The sequence below is a fragment of the Fukomys damarensis genome, unplaced genomic scaffold (assembly GCF_012274545.1).
Source record: "Fukomys damarensis isolate Sample0158 unplaced genomic scaffold, DMR_v1.0_HiC HiC_scaffold_1, whole genome shotgun sequence".
Taxonomy (NCBI): domain Eukaryota; kingdom Metazoa; phylum Chordata; class Mammalia; order Rodentia; family Bathyergidae; genus Fukomys; species Fukomys damarensis.
In genome coordinates this window covers 50,203,530-50,228,758 of record NW_022900913.1, presented here as the reverse complement: position 1 = coordinate 50,228,758, position 25,229 = coordinate 50,203,530, and the positions used below count along the sequence as shown (strand labels likewise).

At 37.3% G+C, this 25,229-nt stretch overlaps 1 protein-coding gene across 3 annotated transcripts in view; it reads left to right on the top strand.

Annotated features, from left to right (window-relative positions):
• Nucleotides 1-25,229, top strand: part of Sgtb (small glutamine rich tetratricopeptide repeat containing beta) — a 56,104-nt gene that overhangs the window by 707 nt on the left and 30,168 nt on the right. For 2 of the 3 annotated variants that reach the window (XM_010637253.2, XM_010637252.2), the window contains exons 1-4: nt 10-203; nt 1,726-1,845; nt 10,360-10,463; nt 14,600-14,669. In XM_010637253.2, the coding sequence (XP_010635555.1) occupies nt 1,746-1,845; nt 10,360-10,463; nt 14,600-14,669 (274 nt within the window). In that variant the 5' untranslated portion in view covers nt 10-203; nt 1,726-1,745. Of the gene's footprint in view, nt 1-9; nt 204-1,725; nt 1,846-10,359; nt 10,464-14,599; nt 14,670-25,229 lie in introns of those variants that run through there. The other variant, XM_033761163.1, reaches the window with a different exon arrangement.

Genomic DNA, 25,229 nt, shown 5'->3' with positions numbered 1-25,229 from the left:
ATCCGGCGAGACCCAGCCGCCCAGAGCCCAGCTTGCAGCTTGCTTGGCTGAGGGGGAGGCGGTGTGGGAGCGGACGAAGTTTGGGCGAATGCGTCCAGGGCTGAGATCTCGATCCGGGCTCTACGCTTGAGGTCGAGTGGGCGGGAGGACTGGTTTACGGACGTCCCCGGGCCAGCAGCTGTCGTCTTGCGTTCTCTTTTCTGGTAAGGTCCTTCTGTCTGGAAATGGTGCGTCTACCCGAACCCCAGACGGAGGCCTGAGCTGCACACCCGTTGCAAATCTCTAGTGGACTGAGGCGAGGGCCGGGGACTGCGGGGAGGGAGGCTTGGAGTGGGGGTAGTTGTGCGCCCAGGAGATGCTGGAAGAGAAATCTGGGGGTGGATAGCTCCTTACCCTCGCCTTTTCTTGTTTTCACCTTCTGTCCTGGGGCCTTACTTAATAGCACTTGTAATAACCCCTTGGCCTAGAGGTTGGGCTCGCCTTTTAAATCGGTACACAAATAATAAGCATTGTAGCAGCGGGCACCACATCCTAGAGGCGAGCACCACACCCTGGCTTTGGATTAGGGAGCCTGGGGAGCAGACGGATGATGCGATTTAGTGGAGATGAGCCATTAATGCCACTGGCTTTGCGCCACTGTTTGGAGGCGATTGTATTCCAAGTGAATGAACAGGACCCGGAGCGCCCAACCTCTCCAGGAGAGCACAGCTACTGCAGAGAGCGCTGGTCCGTTTGTAGTATCATCGGTTTAGGCAATGATTTCCTGACCTGTCTGTTGATTACATAGAAATGCTGTTGATCGAGAATGACACTCAATGGCTGAACAGCCTTTCTCGAGTATATTTCCTCAGCGTGTAGCTCTCGACTAATGAAAGTAGGTGGGGTGTAAATTACATATATTGAAGTTTTAAAAATCCCATGTATTAGGTGGAGATGCTTATTGTGTATTAGTTTCTGAGTCAGCAGTATGAAATTTCCCTCACCTTAGGACAAGGCCATTTGGGGGATTTCTATATCTATATCCGTACTCATGTATCTGAGCCACATATATAATTAAGATGCAGTGAGAGTCCAAGCTTATGTTTTACATGTTTTGGAAAAATAATCTTGTTGATCCAACGTTAAACATAGCTTAGTACTATTTGGTTCAAATTTTAAAAATGAAGAAAATGAAAAAATGGAAACAAAGTCTTTGTAAATAGGGAGAGGTGCAGGGGTTGAAGGGAGGGCAGGGAATGGGTAAAAAAATAAGAACCAAGATAGATTATGTAAAGGTACAAATTTCCAATTATGAATGTTATATTGTATACCTAAAATGTACCAATAAAATTAATTTTAAAAAGAAATCAACTAATAACAAATGCTCGTGGGGCTGTGGGAGAAAGGAACACTTCTCCACTGCTGGTGAGAGTGTGGACTGGTACAACCACTGTGGAAATCAGTATGGAATTACCTCAAAAAACTAGGATTAGAGGTTCCATTTGACCCAGCTATTCCTCTGCTGAGTGTCTTTCCAAAAGAATTAAAAGAATCACGGGTGTGTGTGTGTGTGTGTGTGTGTGTGTGTGGTAATAAATTACCATAACTCTAAAAACATCAAGGTAGTGCAAGTTTTCTTTTCCGCTTCTAATGTAATATAATCCTTGCTATTTACTACTTTTTTCATTGATAACTTTTCTGGCTGATTCTTTAACTGAATTCAGTGTTTTCATTTTTATTGTTAAGGAAGTGTTTAAGCTTCGAAAATGTCAACTATCAAGCACCTAGTTTATGCAGTTATTCGTTTCTTACGGGAACAAAGTCAGATGGATGCTTATACTTCTGATGAACAAGAAAGTTTGGAAGGTAGGCATCTGGTCTTTGTGTTCATTTCTGTTATAAATAAAGATAAACTGCTATCACTCAACTTCATTATGTACAACAAAATCAAAATATTGTATTGATCTTCAAGTAGAGAGACTTAACTATTAAGATTATCTTATTTCTTTTCTCTGAAGATTGTTTTTATTAACAACAAAGTAAGAGCACTATTGTTCATTTGTTGAACAATTATTGTATCAGAATTATGCTATTCATATTATTGAGAATTTTTCTTCTCAGCGACTAATATCATTCCCCTTTACCAGATGAGAAAATGAAACCAGATAGTTTAAGTATTGTAACATCCAGTATGTGATGAAGCTGAAATTTAAATCTTGGTTCTTGTTCTGAAGTTTGTTTTTTTTTTCCTTTTTCTAATAATAGAGCATCAAGTTTAGAAATGATACATGAAATACCTTAGTCATTGTAATTGCACTATGTAAAGGTCTGAATAATTCGTGAGTTCTGATAAATGCTAGCACGCACTTTGGGACTTGGAAAGAGAAGATTTCATCCTTGTTTTACATGAGCTATAAATACTGGATTAGGTAATCTGTAAAATTGAGCAGGACTCAGAGGATATAGATAGCATCATGTGTTTCCTTCACACCATCTTTGTGCTTCATGTGTATGCATTAAAATTTTAAATTCACTCTAATCATAACAAGATAGAATTCTTCAGATGGGTTTGTCAGAATTCACGGAGCCTACCTTGTGGCCTAAAGACTTAATTATTGAAATGAAAGTACATTTGGGAGAACTCAATAAATAACACTACAGTTTGAATTTCCCATCTTGTAGCTGCTCCTATAAAGGGAACACATCTATTAATTTTGAGTACTTCCCTTGTAAATCTGTTTTAACGAGGTGGGGATGAAAACTGAACATTTGCTCTAAATCTGCTCTCAGTCTGGTGAGATGATGTCTTTCCAGGTGACAGTGAGAGGAACACGTGATGCATGGTTGGAAAACATTGCAAATTGGTCCATTTAGTATTAAAGTCTTTTTGTTCTCCTTGATAGTTGGACTGTGTAAGGATAAAGGTGACTGGTTAGCTAAGGAAAATGTTGATTATGATAGCTCTGTGGTGGACAGATAAATGCATTCATCTAATAAAAGATGTTTCTTTTCTAATCAAAGGCAGTAACATGTTTTTAAGGGCCAGAATGAAAATTGAGAGTATTTTAAAAACCAAGATGTTATAGACTATTTTTAGGATGGTATTCAGCCAAAAATATGTGCTTTCATCTGTTTGTTATATATGGCAGTCAGAAATGGTGCCAATTGTTTGTGACTGACCCCTATTTTTGACTTTGCAAGTCTAATTTAATTGAACATGAAATCATGTGGAGGTGTTGTCTGCCCACCTTCTAGACATTTAAAAAAGCCCTAGAAAGGAAGCCTAGGTTCTAGCACAAGCTTTACCACTGTGTATTTTGAAGATGGTATATCATCAGCTTTAAATCTTATAATCAGATTATGTCATTCACTTCTCTTAACTGTTATCATCTACTGACATTTGCTTTATTTTTTACCTTTGTAGTTCCTATTCCCTCTCACATGCTACTCCTGTCTTAACCCTTGGCAATTCTGATATAATCATAGGTAATTTTTTTCCACTTTCCTTGACTCTTGATCTTTTTCCACAAGAATCTCAACAACCTGGCTATACCCTAGATTAGGGGTCCTAAACTCAGGGTGATTTTTCAGAATCAGAGATATTTTTGATTGTTACGACCTTGGGGGCTGGTATTTGGTATCTGGTGGATGGAGGCTATGGATGCTGCTAAACATACTACAATACATAGGACAGTCCCATACAACAAGGGATTTTCTAATTAAAATGTCAGTGTGTCAGCTGGCCATGGTGGTATATGCCTGTAATCCCAGCACTCTGGGAGGCTGAGACAGGAGAATCTCAAGTTTGAGCCCAGCCCAGGCAATTTAATGACTGAGTGAGACCCTGCCTCTCCCCCATTAGGCAGGAGCTACAGCTGGCAAAGGTCCAGGGTTTAATCCTGATACCCCCCACCCCCAATTCTGTATGCCAAGACTGAAAAATCCATACCTAGATGTTATCATTACCAAAATTTCATTCCTTCTGTAATTTCATTTCCTGACCACTACTCCCTATTGTTTTATGTCACTCCTTTAGAATCCTTACCCGAACAATTCTTTGAACCCACCAGTACTTCCAGCCTTTTTGATCTCTTACTTTTCCATCCCCATTTTTACCATAAATTCCATAGCTGATCAATAAAATAATTCCCATGTATCTCCTTCCCTTTCTCACTAAACCTAAGCTTGCCTAAATTCTATTCTCTCCTTTGTGCCCATATCCCTGTGACTGTATATCGATAGAGTACAATATACAGCCTTTCTGACTAATCCTATTTAAATTCATGACTGTAAACTTCAAGAAGACATTTAATGGTGCCAGGCAGTCATACTGTTTGTTTTGTGTTCATTAATACTTTTATTCTCTAGATTATCATTTTAACAGTTTCATGTCTTCTCAAATCCCCAAACTTCATTCATGGTCTTCACTTTTAGTTGATTTCTTCTCTACCCAGAAAACCAAAGTAATGAGAAAACAACTTCCATCAACTCCTAGCCACCAGCACCAGCACATACATAATCTTTCTGCCTGTGCTATTACCAGCATAGATGAACCATCAGTGTTCCCTTCTCATGGTACCCTCTACTGGTGTCCTAGATCCCATCTTATTCATCTAGGTCATCACTCTAGTTATTCTGCTGTCTTGGTTTTATATCATCAAATTTTTACTTTTTATATCATTTTCATGGAAACATAAACTTGCCTTTTCTTCTTACCTTCTTAGCAGAAACACCCAATAAATATTCTTTGCCATATTATCCCCTCCACAAAATACTGCCTAATTTTTTTGTCTCATTTCATAGCAAAACAGTTTGAAAGATTTGTCTATATCCCCTCACTCCAATTCTCCTTTTATTCTTTCTTAAACCCATTCCACTTGGGCCTTTACCACCCATCTCTGTATCCATAGGGCTCTTATTGAAGTCATTAGTGAGTTTTTTGATACAGGGTCTTATCATACAGTTCAGTCTGGCATTGAACTCACTGTGTAGCCAGGCTGACCTCAAACTCTTAGCTGTCCTCCTGCTTCAGCTTTTCCCGAGTGCTGGGATTACAGCTCGTGTCCAGCAGTCATTAGAGATTGCTGGGTTGTTGGTTTGTTTATTTATTTAGGTACTGGAGATTGCACCCAGGGTTCATACATGCTAGGCAAGCCCTTTACCACTAACTACATCCCTCCCCTGATTTTTGTGTTTTAATCAATGATCGGTTCTTAATCTTAATCTGAATTAAATAACTAAATTTTTAGCTGCCATTAATAAAGTTGATGATCATTTCTTGACTCATTTCCCTCATATACTTTATTCATTTAGCTCCAGTATACTTCATAATCTCTTAGTTGTATTCTTGTCTTGTAGTTTACTGTTTCTCCTTTGCTGATTCCTTTTCTTTTCCATGGACTGCCCTATCCGGGATCCACTGATTGAATCTCTTCTCATTATCTACACTCATTTCTTTGGTGGTATTACTCAGCTTATTGACCTTAAATATCTTCAATTAATATGCTGACATTTCTCAAATTTGTAGCCTTGGCCTAGACCTTGTATATCCAACTGCCTACTAAAGATCTCCACTTGCATGTCTAACAAGCATTTCAAAGTTAACATTGCCAAAACTGAACTCCTAATCCTCCCACCTAAAATCTGTTCTGTCCACAACTTCCCTGTCTTGGTGATGGAACTCTAGCTTTTGTTTTGCTCAGACCAAAAACTTGGGTGTCTTTCTGGACTTTTGTCCTTTTCTCATATTCTGCATCTAATCACTCAATAAATCCAATTGGCTGTACCTTCAAAATATGTCTAGAGTCTGACCACCTATTGCCACCTGATATCATACATGTTGTTAGAACCAAGTCTTTCTACCTCTTGTACAAAATAGCCCCACCTAGTCTATATGCTTCCGAGTGTTCTTTTCAGACTATATCAGATTTTATCATTTCTCTACTCAGAACCTTGCAGAGACTCATGTTACTTAGTCCTTACTTAAAGAATCTATATAATTTGGACTTCTGTGATGCGTTGTTCACCTATTGTTTCTCACTTTGTTTCGGCCAAGTTGCTTCCTCACTGTGAATGCACCAAATCAGTTTTTGCCTAAGGGCTTTTGTTCTAGGTGTTTCTTTGAATTGGAGTGGTCTCCCTCAAGATAATGACAATGCCCCCACCTCTTAAAAATCTTTGTCAGATTTCTTTTTCTCAAAGAGGACAGCTTTGAACTCTGTTAAATCTGCATCCTGCTTCCCTGCTCAGCTCTGCTCATTCCCGCCCTCCTTACTCTGCACTTATCACTCATACTCCACCTCTCTTTGCCCAACTAGAAAATAAGCCCTAAGAGGTTAGTGATCTTTTCTGTTTTATTCACAGATACATGGAAAGTGTCTAGAAAAAGGTGTGGCATATGATAGGTACTCAATAAATGTTTGTTTACTGAATTGATAAATTGAATCCAGTGATCCTGGCCTATCGCTTAGCTGGTCTGTATCTTAGTTTTCAAGTCTGTTAGGTGAATATATCTGCCCCCACTCCAACTAATACATTTTGTGAAGAGAATCAGAATCAGTGAACAGCAGGTATGTAGCATGTGGAAACTTTTGAATAAAGTGCTATATAGATAAGATACTATTGAATAAAATTATGATATTATTGAGTAAAACTACTTATTAAATTATTAAATTTCTTGGCATCAGTACCAGAGACTTTTATTTGTATAAGTATATAAGTACATAAGCATTACTTAAGATTTTTATGATTTACTCCTGAGTTCAATTTCCCAAAAGGAGGATCCACTGTATTTGTTTCATAACTGAGAATCTTGAGGTAAAAGTTAAATTATTGTATTTATTATTGTATTGAACCTCAGTTTTAATTGGAAGGGAGAACCTAGATTAGTAATACAAAGAGGATGGTCTTGAGTTGCAAGGATAGGTTCTTATCAAAACAGAATTATCTTTTAAAAAGTTACGTCCTTCATTAGTACTGAATTGTGTTTAGTAAGTGGCACGTTCGTGTTCTAGCAGCAGAGTTAAGAAGCTGCACTAGAACTTGTGAACAAGATAGGGCATAAAAGACCCTCAGTGCTGTTAGTGCTTAGCTCTGAAGTTCCATTCTCTGGATTTTGGTTAATTGGTTTAGTTTGGTTCCCTCAATCCTTTATTTGTCTGTGAATTGGTGTTTGTTTTATTTGAGGGGTGGGGAGGAGAAATGTTCCTTTTTACAGATTTGATTTTTTTTCCTCAGAAATTCAAATATGATTTGAACTGCAAAGTCAGTAGATTCAATTCACTGAGCATCTTACCATTTGCCAAATTCTACTCCAGTCAAAGATGAGTAAGATGTAGGCCTTGTTTTCAAGTACAATATAGGAGACATACATTCAGGCCACCATATACTGATGATAGTTATGTATAATATAACAAGTACAATAATAGAAAATTGTACAAACAATGCGGCATAGTAAAGGAAATGACCAATCTGATCAAGTACGGGGAATGCTTGTTAAGAGTGAATATAGACATATACATATTTCTTTTTTGTTATGATTATTTTAATTAACTATTTTCATTGCAGTGAAAGCAGATTTCTTGTGGCCCAGCATTTTAATTACAAATTCACCCTGGGCAGAAATAGGGAGAGAATGAAGGGTGGGTGTATAGGTTATTTCTTATGTGGTAATTTTGTTGCTTATTTAGCCCCTTTTCTAAGGAGACTTGTTCTGTGGCTAATGAAAGCAACAGTAGTTCTTTTTGACAGAAATGTTTTTCTCAAGACCACAATTAATACACAATGTATCTTTTAGAAGTCAAATAATGTGAGTGATTGAGGAACAATCAGATATCTTTTATCTTTTTTTTTTGGTTCCAGGGATTGAACTCAGGTCCTTGCGCTTGCAAGGCAGGCCACCGAACCGCTAAGCTAAATCCCTGGCCCAGATATCTTGTATCTTGACAGGTACAATAAAAACAAAATTAAAACCCAATCCATCAAGAAAAAAAAAAGAATATAAGTGAATTTATTCCATACTGTGTGAAAGTGATCAGGGCATATCTTGTCTACATTCTCAAGTTCTTATCTAGCAGGAGAACTATCATACTAGAGTGAAATCAGGATGAGACTTTACCTCCATCTCCCTCAGAGTCTCAAGGAGAGGATATGTACTTTTCACTGTCCCTGTCCTTGGACAAAATACCTGACATATCCAGTATAAAGAACAGAAGGTTTTTGTTTTTTATAATGTAGTTGAGACTGACCTGGAACTCACTATGTAGCCCAGGTTGGTCTCAAACTCACAGCGGTCCTCCTGCCTCAGCCTCCTGAGTGCTGGGATTACAGGTGTGCGCCACCACACTATGCGAGAAGGTTTATTTTGGCTCACAGTTTCAGAGGTTTCAATCTAGGGCAGGCTGGCACAAAGGCAGAAATGGCCTGGCAGAGTGGCATGGCGGAAGAGAGCTGCTAACCTCATGGCAACTGGAAAGCAGAGTTAGCAGGGAAGAGCCAAAGAAGAGAAATATCCTTGAAAGGCATGCCCCGTGTAAGGGGTCCTTACAGCTAATTAGGCTGTTAACTCATCAATAGATTGATCATTTGATAATGAAGCTATTGCATTCATTCAGCTTTCAGAATCCTAGCCTCTGAATAAATGAGTCTTTGGGGGACATGAACTGTAACACTCATTCACTCTCAATATTTTTAACAGACTTTTAGTTCTAAACACAAATGTAGTTATGTAATTTTCCTTCCCATGTACGCAATCTGTACTGTAGCTGTACCAACCTGTGATCTTGTTCTGAACCAAAGAGAGATGAGTCACCTGGTACTATTCAACATGGTGTATATTTCACCTATGTTCCCCCTTCTATTACATGTAGCATGTTTTGTTGTTGGTGGTGGTGGTATTGTTGTTGTTTTTAATTAGAGTCTTGCTAAGTTATTGTATTGCCCAGGCTGGGCTCGAACTTGCAGTCTTCCTTCCTTGGCCTCTCAGAATACTGGGATTATAGCTGTGCATCACCACACTTCTTTTTTTTGAAGCAAAATCTTTATTAATACTTTTTTTGTTGTTGTTGTTACTGAGAATCAAACTTGGCCTTGCAAGCAGGTGCTGGCTGCTGAGCTGGTATTGGTACATTTTAGATATATATAATGATAAGACTCACCATAGGGAATTTTACCTGTACATGATATATCCTGCCTCTTCTTTTCCCCCATTCTCTCTGCCTTGATCCCCCCATATACAAAATCTTTGTTTTCATTTTTTCCTTGTATTTTCACTTTTTTTCTTATCCTTTCCTTTCTTTCCTCTTTCCCCTCCCTTGTTCCACTTCCCATTTGAACATTTTCTTTTCATTTCCCAATATCTATTACACATTTTAGTTCTTATTTCCCCTTTCAATTTCTCACACAAGAGAAACAATTCGGTATTTAAACATGACCACACTCATTTTAAAATTGAACATTTTCTTTTCATTTCCCAATATCTATTACACATTTTAGTTCTTATTTCCCCTTTCAGTTTCTCACACAAGAGAAACAATTCGGTATTTAAACATGACCACACTCATTTTAAAGCTAAACTTTATCATGTGGACAGTGATTTTTTTTTTCCTGTTATATTTACTGCTGTTTTTCCATCACCTTAGAACAACATCTTATACATAGTAGGCATTTGGTAAATTTGCATGTGTGAATGAATCTTTTAAACTGATATAACTTCACTTAGGTATACTAGGATTAATATTTAATACTTCTTATATATCAGGGACTATTTGTCTTATTTTTTTATTCAAGTTGATACTTTGTTTCTCACATTTAAACCATATATAGAATCAGGCATGGTGGCGCCAGCCTTTAATCCTAGCACTGGGGAGAATGAGACAAGAAGATCACAAGTTCAAGGCCAGCCTGGGCTGCACAGCAAGTTGAAGACCAGGCTGGACTACAGAGGATTCTGTCCCAGAGAAGCACATATATATGTATGTGTGTGTGTATGTGTATGTATGTATGCCATACATGTATACGTGATATTTTAAGTTCATTCAAAGCATTAAGACATTGGTGGTAAATTAGATATCCATAGGGGAGTAAGTTGGTAATGGCTTGCTCTTCTATCTGGTAACCTTCAATAAGAATATGATGTTATATATATTCAGAAATGTTATTGTACATAACACTTATTTTTTAGTGAGGAATAAGAAATCAAGTTGTTTTTCCTCAGTATCTGGTTTGTAAACAGAAGTCTCTATGCAGCTGAGCCAATTAGTTTTCCTCATGTTCTATGATCATAAGTACTGATTTACCACAGATTATACTCCTATCAGAAAAAAAAAAAGCTGTTTGTTTTTAACTTGCCTTTTTTTCCCCACTATTAAAATTTGTTTCAAGTTGCAATTCAGTGCCTGGAGACGGTTTTTAAGATCAGCATAGAAGATACACATCTAGCAGTTTCACAGCCTTTGACAGAAATGTTCACAAATTCCTTCTGTAAGGTATGTTGTCATCGTTTTTTCATTAGTGTCTGATGCAAGTATGATGACATTCTCATGTTGGTTGTTAATATTAGCATGGCCAGGTCTATAAGTAGTTAACTTCTTTTAGGAAATAAGGTGGATTAGTTAGTATGGAGGTAATTTGAGATCTAAAATATAACTTGTTAAATGTGCTTTAGATTTTCACATTAGTACCTATTATTCTCTCAGCTTTTATATTTAATGATATATCTTGGTTGACTTCTAAGTCTTTTGTAGTATAAGTAATTTTAGATTTCCAACTTAAAAAATTGATATTCCTCTGAAACATACTACAGTTAAAAATAAAATTTTTAATGTCTAAAAAAGCAACTATGAAGAAATTGATTCGTTTGGAATTGAATCATCATTTCTGAAGTAGATTTCATCAAATTTTATCACTGATGGGACTTTGTAAAATAGATCAATGTGCAGGATCTGTAAAAACAGATCGGTGTGCAAAATTAAAGCTGGAACCCAAGTTTTCTGATCCCTGCTCAGACTGCTTGTCCCTGATTTCTGGCCTTGTGGGAAACGTGGACAGTAAGGTCATCTGAAAAATCTTAAGGTTAGAATGTGGGAACCCTAGTTGACCTTGCGTGTGTTTTTTCCTTCCATTTCAGTGCCTCGCGAACTCCTGTTATCTTTCTAGCTCTGTATTTGATATTACACTTGATATTAGCCAAAAGGCCAAGAAGGAATATAGCTCTGTATTTGAGTTTGTTACATATTGAAGGATTCAGGAGTAAAGTTGACACATGAAGTGTAAAGTTCAGCATGGTAGTTAGGAATTTAGCTCAGCGGTAGTGTTTGCCTCACAAGTGAGAGGTCCTACGTTTGGTCCTTAGCACCCTGCCAAAAAAACCCAAAAAACAAAACAAAACAAGCAAACAAACAACAACAACAAAATACTTCACCTTGGAATAGACATTGCTGACAATACCACATTTAGCTAGATTCTCCAAACTCTGTTTATAGAACTTGTTGAGAAGTTATTAGAGTTGCAATAAAGACAAAAATTTGGCAGTGAACTACTCCCGATTTCCTTTTTATACCTAGAGAAAGAATAATGCTGGTATACATTAACTCATTCAACAAATTTGTGTGTGTGTGTGTGTGTGTGTGTGTGTGTGTGTGTGTGTTTCTGGGAATTGAACTCTAGGATTCACAAGTACTAGATAGGTGTTCTTCTGCTGGTCTACAACCCTGGCCCAAATAAATTCTAATTATTTAACAAGCTGTAAAGAGTAGTGGTGTGTGTCTGTTCTTCAGCAAGGAATCCCCTTTTTCTTCCCTGTAGTGAAGATGAGATCTGGTTCTTTGTCTGAGTCTGTGGCCTCCTCAGGAAACCCTGCCTCAGTGGCTGCATACGGCTATGGCTAAAGCAGACCTTGTTCTCTCAAGGCCTGAGCTTCAGGCAGCACTCGGAATGGCTGACTCTTTAGTTACAGTCAGCATTGACATAATACTACAGAGGTCAGAACTTTTTTTTTTAAATCTTACAGGAAGCTGTAATTGAAGACAATCTGTTTGAATAAAGTTCTTTTTTCCCATTGGCTGTATTTCTCTGATTGCATTTAATTGTAAGAAATTTGTTGCATACTATTTTAAAATGAAGTTTACTGAAACTTCTCCCTAGTACATCTATAGTGGTGTAATATATTAGGTATCATTGTCCTTTAGTAATCTTATTAACATCTATAGCTTTACTCCATATGTATTTGTTTAAAAGTGTGGAAGAGAAAGTCTAAAACTTTTCTGAAACAGTATCAACATTGTTATAATTAAACAAATTAGTTCTCATATTGGAGATTTAGCTCCGTGGTTCCACCGCCTGCCTCACAAGCACAAGGACCCGAGTTCGATCACCAGTACCAAAAAAAAAACAAAACAAAAAACTAGTTCTCTCATCAGATGTACTTAAATGTTTTATCAGTCATTTTAATTTTAGTATACTGCTTTTCTTTCCCCACTCAATTAAGTTAGTGTATATACTAACTGATTTCATTTGCCTTAATATTATGAGTTGCCCAAATTTACTCTGAATATGAGAATTACTTTTCAAAGTATAAAACGTGGCAGTTTCATTACAATAGTTAAGAAAGATTTGGAAAACAATAGAATGTAAACAATTTTTTAATCTTTTGTTTTTTTCTGGCAAAAATATTCCTTTTTTTCTATTTGTAAACTGTTTAGGCTTGTTGCGAGATTTAAAATAAAAGGAACTCTGAAAGCAGGTATTATAGGGCAGTAATATGTCTTTCAACAACAGTTATAAGTAGTAAACTACTTATGAAAGTTCTCATTTTATTTCTGTGCTGTTTGTATTTCACTATTTTATGCTTAAATTGGTTAGTAAAGTCAGGTGGCGTGAAATTCCAGCACTCCAGAGACGGAGGAGGATCATTGTGAGTTCAAGACCAATCTGGAATACATAACAAGAACTTATCTCAAAAGGAAAATTGATTAGTAGAGAAAGATTTTAACACTTGATCTTAGCCAAAAGGCCGAGAAGCGATAGAGAAAGATTTTAAAAAACAAAGAATACCCATATTCTCTGTCAGTTATTTGTATTTGTGTCTAATTAGCAAATTATATTACTCGTATTAAATCTATACATTTTATTGAAACTTCATTTAAGACAAAAGTAATAGGTGATACATTTAAAATGTAGTATATAAGCATAATAGCTACAAATTATGTTTTTTTTAAATTGTAGACTTATTCCGAATATCAGAGAGTCAAGTTTAAGTAATAGGTGATACATTTAAAATGTAGTATATAAGCATAATAGCTACAAATTATGTTTTTTTAAAATTGTAGACTTATTCCGAATATCAGAGAGTCTAAAAGCATTAAAATTTTGAAAAGGTCTAGTTATTTATTTATTAACTAATTAATTTTTTTGAGACACTCTCCCTGAGTAGGTCAAGCTACAAAGCCTGACCAAATAAAGGTTTTTGCAAATGTAAAAACACATTGTATTCCTACTGCCACTGAAAATATGGAAATATTTTCAATTCAGTTTTAATAAGCACCTTTGGTTTGAACCTTATTAATGCATGAGAGGTTTGAAGGTGATAGTAGGTGCTAAAAATTTTTTTGTATGTTTTTCATCTTACAATGAAATAAGTTTTTGTTCATTATCTTAAAATTTGTGCAGCACAGAAAGGCTGAAGGCTTTACTTGTGGTTTGAACCTTATTAATGCATGAGAGGTTTGAAGGTGATAGTAGGTGCTAAAAATTTTTTTTTTGTATGCTTTTCATCTTACAGTGAAATAAGTTTTTGTTCATTATCTTAAAATTTGTGCAGCACAGAAAGGCTGAAGGTTTTACTTGCAAACATTATTACTCTTAACCTTTTGGTATACACCTTTCCAGGTTTTGTTTTTAAATGTGTGCGTGCGTGTGTGTGTGTGTGTGTGTGTGTATACAGGTGTGTATGAGTACGTATACACACACACACACACACACACACAAACACACACACACATATAAATAATGACCATAAGTGATTTTTTTAGTAAATTAATTTTAACTTAGTGTGTCTCTTAAATAGTATATGTTTTGCTTCAGAAGTTTCACTAATAAGCCAGGTATGTTGGTGTACACCTGTAATCCCAGCTTATGGGGAGGCTGGGGCAAGAAGATTGGAAGTTTAAGGTCTGCCTGGGCCACTTAGTGAGACCTTGTCTCAAAGTAAACAGGGCTGGGGTTAGCTCAGTAGTCACTATAGTGCTCATTCCCCAATACTACCAAGGGGGAAAAATCCATGAATAATCCAGTGATTATATTCCTATTCTGTTCTTTAAAGTTCTATTTTTTGTTCTTAAAGTCAGATTTTTCTGGGTATGAGGAAAATAAATTTTAAAAATTGAATTCACAATTGCCTAGTATCATCTAGAAAAACATGATATATTTGGATTTCTAAGAAAATTATGGGAGAGTATTCCCTCCACCACCATTTCTTGTTAACCTTTTTATTTAGATATTAGATTTCATGAAATGGAATTACAGATTAGTTATTAAAATGTGGATAATTATTACTTTATTTTTGGAGCCTCCCATTGATGCTATGTAGCTAAATAGAAGTGTATTTATTTTTATTTAATTTCAGAATGACGTTCTGCCCCTCAAAAACTCAGTGTCTGAAGATGTGGGAAAAGCTGACCAATTAAAAGATGAAGGTAAATATTTCATACAGAAATCACTTAGTTTCTAAAACTCTGTAGAGCATGATTATGAGTTGATATGATTCTAGTTTACACTGTTGAATTGGATTATCAGAAGTCCACATAACAAAACAGTTGTGAATCCAAAAATAATATTCTGGTGAGAAGCCTGGAAATAGGTGTGTCTTGCATTGAGAGAAACAGATCTCACATAAAACTTTCAGAAGAAATGACTTAAGAACTGTTTACTTATAACTGCACTTGCTACTTATATTCTGGCATCCCTAATTCTTCTTTATGCTTAATCAGAGTGTTTTTGAGTTCTTTGGAGTTTGTTAATGCATGCATATAGCACTTGACTTGTTTTATTAGTTAACATATTTTCTTGAAACATTACTGTGTTTTCTAATATCTGACTATTGAAATGTTCTTGATTTTAATAAGTAAGTCAGTGTTAAGTATCTGTGTTCAATTTTTCCATCATGTCAGTTAGATTAAACTATGGAGAACAATGTTAGCCCTGTAAGATTTGTACTAAGAGAATGTGGGGCACATCCCTTTATCCTTTGCACTGAATGAAAACCAACAAATTCCTTGTCCTGTAAATAAGCAGAGAATGATTAAGGAATATGCTATATTCAGAATTTACTCATAGAACCATTTTCTAGTCTTTTTCTGAAGAAGGTACTGGAGGTTTTTTAGAAAAAAATTATTTGGTGTTTAGAAACATGGATATGGTAAAGACAATGCATTTCTTATTCCTTAAACCTGGTCACCTCCCTAGGTATCTAAGTGTACACCTGTATCACTGTTTTTAGTGGTTGTGGTACCCTGACTTTCCTAGAAAGACAGTTTTGTAATCCTAAGTAACACTGTCTTAAATGTCTTTGAATTTTTCCGCTACTTTGTGATTATTTTCTAAATATGTTGTGTTTCCAACAAATAGATTTGTATCAGTTTTCAATTTCTTACTTGTTCCAAAAATCGTATCACCATGGTGTCTTAAAAATCTTAAAATAGGGCCGGGCGTAATGGTGTATGCCAGTAATCCCAGCACATGGGAGGCTGAGGCAGGAGGATCGCTGTGAATTTGAGACCAGCCTGGGACACAGAGTGAGTTCCAAGTCAGTCTCAACTATATAGTGAGACTCTGTCTCAAAAAACAAAACCCCAAAAGAAACAACCAACCAACCAAAAACCAAATCTTAGAATAGTATGACTTCATATTACATGTAAAATAGAGCAACAATCAGCTCTTCATTGTTCTTTAAGTTATACTATTCCATAAAGAATTTGGATTTGATCTATCCAGATACAAATATATTTTTTATGTATTAGTTTCTGACTGGGACAGATTAATTTGAAGTTCTTTGTCCTGTTCAGATTTTTGTAGTATGTGAAATCTTCAGTGATGCAGTGTATTTTCTACTAGCATTTTGTTTGTAGTTTGGTTTAGTTCTAGTAATAATGTTGAATAAATGGCAAACTGAATTTTATTTCTGCCCCTCAGCTGCCTCTGCATGGCAGAACATTTAGGAGACTGCATTCCCTGTAAAGGTTTTGTTCTTTCTTTCTTTTTTCGTTTTTCTTTTGGTACCAGGGACCGAACTTGGGACCTTGCACTTACAAGGCAGGTGGTGGAACCACTGAGCTAAATCCCCAGCCCTGTTTTGCTTTTTTTAGCATAATGGTATGTTAATAAACTGAGAGTCTGGAAGTTCTGTAGAGTAAGACTCATTTAATGTGTGAAAGCATGGAATTCTATTAAGAATTTTACTAAGAAATATCACATCTCACACATGTTGCATATAAAGTCGAAATGATTGCCATTTTATCTAGATTTTACCATTTGGTTGAAAATAAAGACCATATTAAATTGTCAAGCATAAGATTATTCCAGGTTACATGTTACATTTATCTAACTGTGTTAATTAAGGCAGTACCTCCATTGAAAGTGGCTTTAAAATATTTCATATACTTTGATTCTGAAGAGCAGCACTAAGATGAAAAGAAATCAGGGAGAGTTTCTTGCTGTCCCTGACAGGTCACAGAAGTTTGGGTATATGAGTATCTCACTGGGCTGTGAGAATTAAAGAAGACAGTTTTATAGGAAAATACCATGTAACTGTAAAGCATTGTACAAATGCCTCATTGTTACACTGATGCCCTCACAAATTCATTTGAATCTCAGATATTTTATTTGAATATTTTGTGACTTGAAGCTTTTTATAATTAAATTGCATTATAGTATACATATCTTCTAATATACATTATAGTATCTGTATATTTGAAGTAGTCAACAGGACAAGATATACCATAAAGTTAAAAACATTTATTAGTATATATATTGCAGTATGTAATGATGACATTCATCATGCGTGATTTGTACAGGTATAAAACACATATTCATTTTTTTGTTTTTTCCCTTTCCCCTCCCTTCCTTCTAATCCTTCTTCCTCTTCCTATTTACAAAAGCTATTTACATTTTTTTCACCTCTTTTTTTTCTTTAAATCCCTTTCTTCCCTTCCCTCCTTCCCCCATTTCTTGCTTCCCTTCCTATTTGAACAAGATCTTCCTTATATCTAGCCTCCATTTTTTCCTTAATTATACTTGTGGTTTCTCACACAGAGAAACAGTGTGATATTTATACTTATGTGTCCAGTTCATTTCACTTAGGATTATGGTCTCAAGTTGCATCGATTTACTTTAAAATGCCTCAGTTTTATTCTTCCTGATGGCATGGTAGTATTTCATTGTATATAAGTACCACATTTTAGACATCTGTCGGTGGCCATATAGGCTGTTTCCAAGATTAAGCTGTAATAAATTGTGCTGCAGTAAATATGAGTTTATATGTATCACTAGAGTGTGATGCTTTTAACTCTTTTGGGAAGATACCTAGAAGGGGAATAGCTGGGTCAAATGGAACCTCTACTTTTAGTTTTTTGAGGAATTGACATACTGATTTCCATAATGGTTGTGCCAGTTTACGCTCCTACCAACAATGGAGAAGCATTCTTTTGTTCCACACAGCCATTCTTTTTGTTTGTTTGTTTTGTTTTTTGTTTTTTTTGAGATAGGGTCTCACTGTGTAGTTGAGACTCACCTGGAACTCACTATGTAGCCCAGGCTGGTCTCGAATTCACAGGGATCCTCCTGCCTCAGGCTCCTGAGGTCTAGGATTTACAAGTGTGCGCCACCACACCTGGCCCACACAGCCATTTTTTTCTGCTGTGAGGTGGTATCTCAGTTTTTTTTTTTTTGGTACTGGGGATTGAACTCGGGTCCTTGCGCTTGCAAGGCAGGCCACCGAACCACTGAGCTAAATCCCCGGCCTGTATCGCAGTATTTTAATTTGCATTTCTTGAAAGGCTGGCAATGTTGACCATTTTTCATGAATGTATTGGCCATTTGTACTTGTTCATCTGCAAAGCGTCTATATCAGATGGCCAATTTTGGATTGGGTTTTTAAATTTAGAGGGGTCTGAGTGTTTTGAATTCTTTATGTACTCTAGATATTAGTCTTCTATCTGAGTAGTATCTGGCCAAATTTTTTTCCCATTTTGTGGATTGTCTCTTCACTCTCTTGATGGTTTCTTTTTTTTTTTTAAATTTGTGTGATCCCCTTTGTTGGTTCTATGTAATATTTCCTGTGCAACCAGGGTTTTGTCACAAAGTCATTGTCTACAACTATGTCTTCAAGAGTTTTACCTGTTTCATCTTTCAGCAGAGTGTTTCTGTTTTACTATTTAGATCTTTGATCCAATTCAATTTTAGTTTAGTGCATGGTGAGAGATGTGGGTCTAGGTTTAATCTTGTCCATGTGGGTACCAGTTCTTCCCAGTTTGTTAAAGAGGCCATCTTTCCTTAAGTGAAGGTATTTGGCCCCTTTTTCAAAAGTAAGCAGCTGAGTGAGCCTGGCCTTGTTTCTGCATCTTCTATTCTGTTCCATTGATTCACAAGTCTGATTTTTTTGCCGCTCCCACCCTCCCACCCCACAATGCCATGCTATTTTAATCACTGAAGCTTTGTAGTATAATTTACAGTCTGGGAATGTGATCCTTCTTACCTTGCCCTTGTTGCTCAAAATTGCTTTTGGTATTCTGTGTCTCTTCTGGTTCCATATGAATTTTAGGATTGTTTTCTCTAGGTCTGTAAGGAATGCTTTTGGTATTTTGATCAAGATTGCATTAAATATGTATAACAGTTGTGGAAGTATGATGATTTATTAGGTTATTTATTTGAGCTTCCTCTGTTTTTTTTGGGGGGGGAATTCACCACCATAAACTTTCCTCTTAGGACTGCTCTCATTTCGTAGGTTCTGCTGTGTCATACTGGCATTATCATTTGATTTTAGGAACTGTGTAATATCTTCTTTTAATTTCATCTGTGATCTATTATTAAAGATAGTATTATTTAATTTCTCAGCATGTTTATGTTGGATCTTGTTTCTTGATCCATCCTGCTAGTCTATTTCTTTTGATTGTTGTATCAAGACCATTCACATTGATGGTTATAAAATAGGTATTGACTTAACCTTTTCATTATTTTATTTTTCTGCTATTGTTTTCCTTTGTCTTCTATTTAATTGCTTGACTTGCCTGGTTGATTACATTGTGCTAGACTTTTTGGCATTTTCATCTTCATTATCTCTTCTTAGGCAGTCCTTGAGAATCTTTTGGAGTACTGATTTGGTGGTCTTGCCTTTATTTTAATGGTCCTTTTCATGGAAGTATCTTATTTCTCCATCAATTTTGAAAGATAAGTCTGTGACATATATCAGTCTGGGTTAGAAGTTGTTTTCTTTTAGGACATGAAACACTTCACTCCACGCTGTTCTTCCTCACCCCCCAGCTCTTTTTGGCTTAGGGTTTGTGTTGAAAAGTCTACTGTAATTCTAATTGGTTTTCCATTATAGGTGATTTGTTTCTTTTCTCTAGTAATTTTAATATTCTCTTCTTGTGTTGAATTTTTGGAATTTTGACTATTATATGTCTTGATGTAGTTCTTTCCTCATCTTGACTATTTGGGGTTCTGTACAGCTCATCTATATTGCAATTCCTTTTTTATGCTTGTTAAGTTTTTTGCTACTACTTCTTTTTTTTTAATGCCATTTGTGCTATTTCTGATTTTTCATTGATTCCAACTGATCTAGATTAGTCTTCTTTGCATCATCTAGCAGCTGCTTAATGGATCTTTCATGGTGCTTTGCTATTTTCAAGGTATCTGTCATTAGTTGCTCACCAACCATAGCTGTGTCTTCTGGGTATGATATTTTGTCCTCACATTGATCAATTCTGCTGTATATACATTTTTTAAAAAAAACTTGTATCAGTACATGCATGTTTATAGTACATAATGATTACATTCCACATGGAGAGTTGGTATATGTCCATAACGTATCTCAATTCTTTTTCTCCCCTTTCTTTTACCTCCGTGCTGTGAATATTTTCAGACTTTTCAATCTCCTTGATTTCTGTTTGAAACTGTTTTGTGGACTCTTTTTTTTTTCTCTTTCTTTTTTTTTGGTACCAGGGATCCAATTCGGGACCTTGCACTTGCGAGGCAGGAGGCGGAACCACTGAACTAAATCCCTGGCCCTCTAGTTCTCTTTTCATGGTTTTCATGTCTTTCTTTGGCTTTTTAATTTTTTTATTAGAAATTCCTCTAGAATCAGTAATCATTTGTTTTACTAGAGTAATTATGTCTTTAATTATCTCTGCTTTGAATTCACAAGTATCTTATTTATCTGTTTTATTATTTTCACTGCTCCCAATTCATATATTTCAGCTCTGTGGCTTTTGATCCCCCCCCCCATTTTTCCCCCCCTGGATTTGTTTTGGGGGAGTTGTGAGCTTCTGGAGGTATTTTGCTTCAGTATTTTCTCATTTTCTGGTTGGTTTGTTTATTTGTTGTCTCTGTTAAGGCTTGCAGATTGCTTATGGTGGGTAGCTTTACTGCTAGTGTGGAGACCTCTTTAGGTAAAGTCTGCTTTTCAAAGATGTCCCTTAGGTGTAGCTAGCTATTGACCTTTGTGTCTGTCCCAGGATCCAACTTTCTCTGTTTATCGGGGAAGTGATGATATAGTCTGCTTGGTCCAGTACCCAGTTATTTGGTAAAGGACTGCAGTATTGTTTATGACCCCCAGGCAATCTAGAGACTAAAATAGGGAAAACCAGTTGATAGGAACAAGCATGTCACCTTGACATAGAAACAACAGCATAAAATGCAAACTGGGTAATGACAGACTGTATTAATTAACACTGTATCACCTTTTACTATAGAAACAAGATCTATAGTTATAGAGGCAAATCAGATATTGATATACAGTAAATATCTACTCTCTAGAGCAATTTTATCTCTATTTACTACAGAAGTGTTCAAACTGTAGTAGGATTTAACTATCTATGGATTCATAAGTGTATACTGCTGTTGTAATGTTAGAGATTGCAAGGAATGCAAGCATAAAAAAATAGAATTTGAAGCTGGGTGTGGTGGAGCATGCCTATAATCTCAGCACTTGGGAGGCTGAGGCAGGAGGATCGATTGCTGTGAGTTTGAGACCAGCCTGGATTACATAGTGAGTTCCAGGTCAGTCTCAACTACATAGTGAGACCCTGTCTCAAAAAAAAAACAAACAAAAAATAGAATTTGAAAAAATTTAGATATGAAAGATGGGTTGAAAGTGATAAATTGATATAAAAGATAGTAAAAGAAAATTACTAGTGTTAGATAACAGTAACAGAGAAAACCAACAAGGAAATAGATAAATAATAAGGAATAGAGATTAAACTAGAGGAAAAAAAAAAAGACACAGGGCCAGGGATTTAGCTCAGTGGTTCTGCTGCCTACCTTACAAGCGCAAGGTCCCAAGTTCAATCCCCCGTACCAAAGAAATAAATAAATAAAAGATATAGTGGTACCTCAGTTCATGAACTTAATTCTTTTCACAATGCTGCTTACAAATCGAATGGACAAGAACCAGATCACACTGAATGGTTAGGTTGAGTGCTGACCTTGTGGGGCAATTTGATATGGTTCTCATTTAATAATTCAGTTAGTGACTAGAATCATGGAAAGAATTAAGTTTATGAACTGAAGTACCACTGTAAAATAATAATGCAACAATTGAAAGAGAGCAAGAAAGAGAGAGAGAGGGAGAGGGAGGAAGGGGAAGGGAGAGGGGCCCTTATCAAACAGATAAAGCAAAGTATCATAAAAAAGGGGAATAAGGGGCTGGGGATTTAGCTCAGTGGCACTGTGCCTGCTTTGAAAGTGCAAGGTCCTGAATTCGAACCCCAGTACCACCAAAAAGGGCAGAGTAAGAAAATGAGTGATACAACTCCAGACTCTGACAAAAATTATAAGATATTTAAAATTACCAACAGAGGCGAAAGCACTGGGTATGAGATAGAGCTAGGTAAGATACAGAGGAATCAAAGAAATAATATGGGGAGGATAGTGGTATTACAGATAGTTTCCTTCAAAAAGTAGCTTGTGAAACAGCCTCTCTGAGATTTGGTGCCAAGTTGCTGAAATATAGCAACATGGAAGAGGAAGAGAAGAAGGAGGGAAGCAGGTCCCTGGGGCCCAGCAAGAATCGAAGCCCACAGCAAGATCAAGGGGGGAGAAATCAGTGAAGAAGAAGGAGGTGGCAAATGCACTTTCTCCCTGAGCTTTGACTCACTGCATGGGAAGGGAGGCTCAAACCTGCAGATCACAGTGACTACTGGTGACCACAGAGACCTCCATGGAGAAATGCACCAGTGGAACAGAGCAGTGGATGCAGTAAGTGGTGAGTATTTTTGGTTCAGATGACCCCCAGGAGAGGGCACTTGGTGAGTAGCCATCTTGGAGAGGGATCAAACTGAGCTTGGAACTTAGAGCAGCTGTGCTGGCTCTGTCAGGGTGAGGCAGAACTGCGTTTCAGTTGGCAGGAGGTCAAGAAGCCAACTTCAAGCTGGCCTGGAGCTGAGTTCAGTCAGCAGGAGATTCACGGAGTGTTGTAAGCTGAACAAATTGGGTTCCAGTCTCACAGCCAGAAACAAGCCTGAGCTTCAGAACTAAAGGTGCAGGAGTGGTGGGATTATCCACCACCCTGCTGTAAATCTACAGCTGACTTGTTGGGTGAATCAACTCAGATGGATCTGGGCTTTGTGTGCTCAGTTTGTCTATTGGTGACAGCAGAGATATGCCTTGAAGTGGACATTTTTCTTTTATCCCTTTTTTCTTTTCTTATTTTTGTTTTGTTTCTTCTTGTTTGTTATTGTTTTTATAAAATGTGAAAGTTGGGCCAGGGATTTAGCTCAGTGGTTTGGTGGCCTGCCTTGCAAGCGCAAGGACCTGAGTTCAATCCCCAGTACCAAAAAAGAAAAAAAACAAAAAATTGACTTTCGTATGTTGAACCACCCTTGCATCTCTGGAATAAATCCAACTTGGTCAGGATGGATGATCTTCTTAATAATCCTCTGTATTCTCTGGACCAAGTGGAAGAGGAAAAAGCAACATAAAAGTACATCCTAAGGCCAGGGATTTAGCTCAGTGGCACTGTGCCTGCCTCCTGAGTTCAATCCCTGGTGCTGAAAAAAGTACACCCTGGAGGACACAAGGTGGGCTATTGTAAGGAAAGCCATGATACCAAGCTCTTTTGGGTGCCTGTGTCTGTTCACATCTCAAGGGAACTCAAGAGAACACCACGGAGTCCTGAGGCAGTGCTGGGATCCAGGCCTCTCTTCCTAGTCAGTCTAAGCCAGACCCTATCTCCTATCTAAGTGGTTTACAGTGAAGAACATAGGAATGACTGAGAGCAGAATATAGCAAATGAGAAACTTGAGAGTAAGAGTTAGTATACTTTCAGTGTCCTTTCTGAAAAAGAATTAAGAAATAGAATTGCTGAGGGATCTTAAGATGAATAAACTAGATAGGGGTATGAGAAGAGGGATAGAACCTAAACATCAACTAATTCAAAACAAATAAATGAAATATACAAAAACCCAAGCCAAAGAAACAAAAAATCCTAAAAAACATAATATTAAAAATAATGAAATAATGGCTGGGTGTGGTGGTGCACACCTGTAATCCCAGAGCTCAGGAGGCTGAGGCAGGAGAATTGCTGTGAGTTCGAGACCAGCCTGGGCTACCTACTGAGTTCCAGATCAGTCTCAACTTCATAGTGAGACCCTGTCTCAAAAAAAACATCCAACCAACCAACAAACAAAAAAACGAAACAGTGTCACACCAAACAAAACCATACAACACAAAAAATTCAAAACTCAGAAGATATCCAATGGGAACTCAGTTTAAACACTCCAGAAAGAGAAGATATGTGTGATTCACCTGAAACCTATTTGCCAGGAAGCCTGGGAGATGGTGGTGACTAGTGTGTAGAGATTCTCATTTTCTGAAGTGTCCAGTTTCCTCAGGTTGTGTGTGCCTGCTAGCCGGACACTACTGCTGCTCTGCTTAGGTTGTGTGTCCGGGAAGGCGTCCATAGCCCTTGGTGAGCTCTGGTGGAGATTCTTCCTTCTCAGTGGATCTTTCCTGAGTCAGCTAGGACTCCTCTTCCAGTCAGCCACATTGAATTTTCCTTTGGTCAGTTCTCATATCTGCATGTATTTGCTGACTAAAGTGAAAAGATGGGGGCAGATGGATTTGTTGGGAAAGTTGGAGAACTGCTCTGGTGGGTGCAGGATAGCAGGTGAGTTCTGGAGCCAGAAGCCCACAGTGGAGTCCCTGAGCAGGACTGCCCTTCTCATAGCTGTGCCCTGCATGGTGTAGACAGCAGTTGCTGTTTCAGCCTCATGTCCGTCCAATCATGATTCAAATCCAGAAGGAGCGTCTGTCCATGGACTGTGAGGCAGAGCACTGGTCACATTCAGATCAGGTTGCCACAGTAAGGTTTTAATCATAATAATGATGATGATAAAATGCTGCCCAAAGACAAAAAGACCCAACAGCCACAACAAAATCGCAATTACCTAGAAAAATAAAATATTTGAAATGGAAATTTATTGAAGTACCTAGGCGCAGTGTAGTTAACTTTTTGTTTAATTATTTTAAAAAAACTTTCCTATCAATCTGGATGTGGTGGTTCATGCCTATAAATCCCACCACTCCAGGAGGGTGAGACAGGAGGGTCACAAGTCTGAACCAAGCCCAGTAAGCTCAGTGACCCTGTAGGAAACAAACAAACTAACTAATAAAACAGGCTGGGAATGTAGCTCAGTATGAAGGTCCTGAATTCCATCACAAGTATCGTAAACAAACAATAAACTGGTATTTTCTTAGCTTTCTTAGAAGATTAAAAAAAAACTTTATTAGTACCTGTGTGCAGTACATTCCTTGTGGCGGGTTGGTACATGTATATAACACATCTTGATCCACCCCCCTTTTTTGAGGCAGGGTCTCCTTTGTAGTTCAGGCTGGCCCTAAACTCATTATGTAGCCCAGGCTGGCCTCGACCTCGTGGTGATCCTCCTGCCTCAGCCTCCCGAGTGCTGGGATTGCAGGCATGTACCACCAGGCCCGTCTCTTAGTTACTTTTTTCATCTGCATACCCTTCTTCTCTCCCTTCT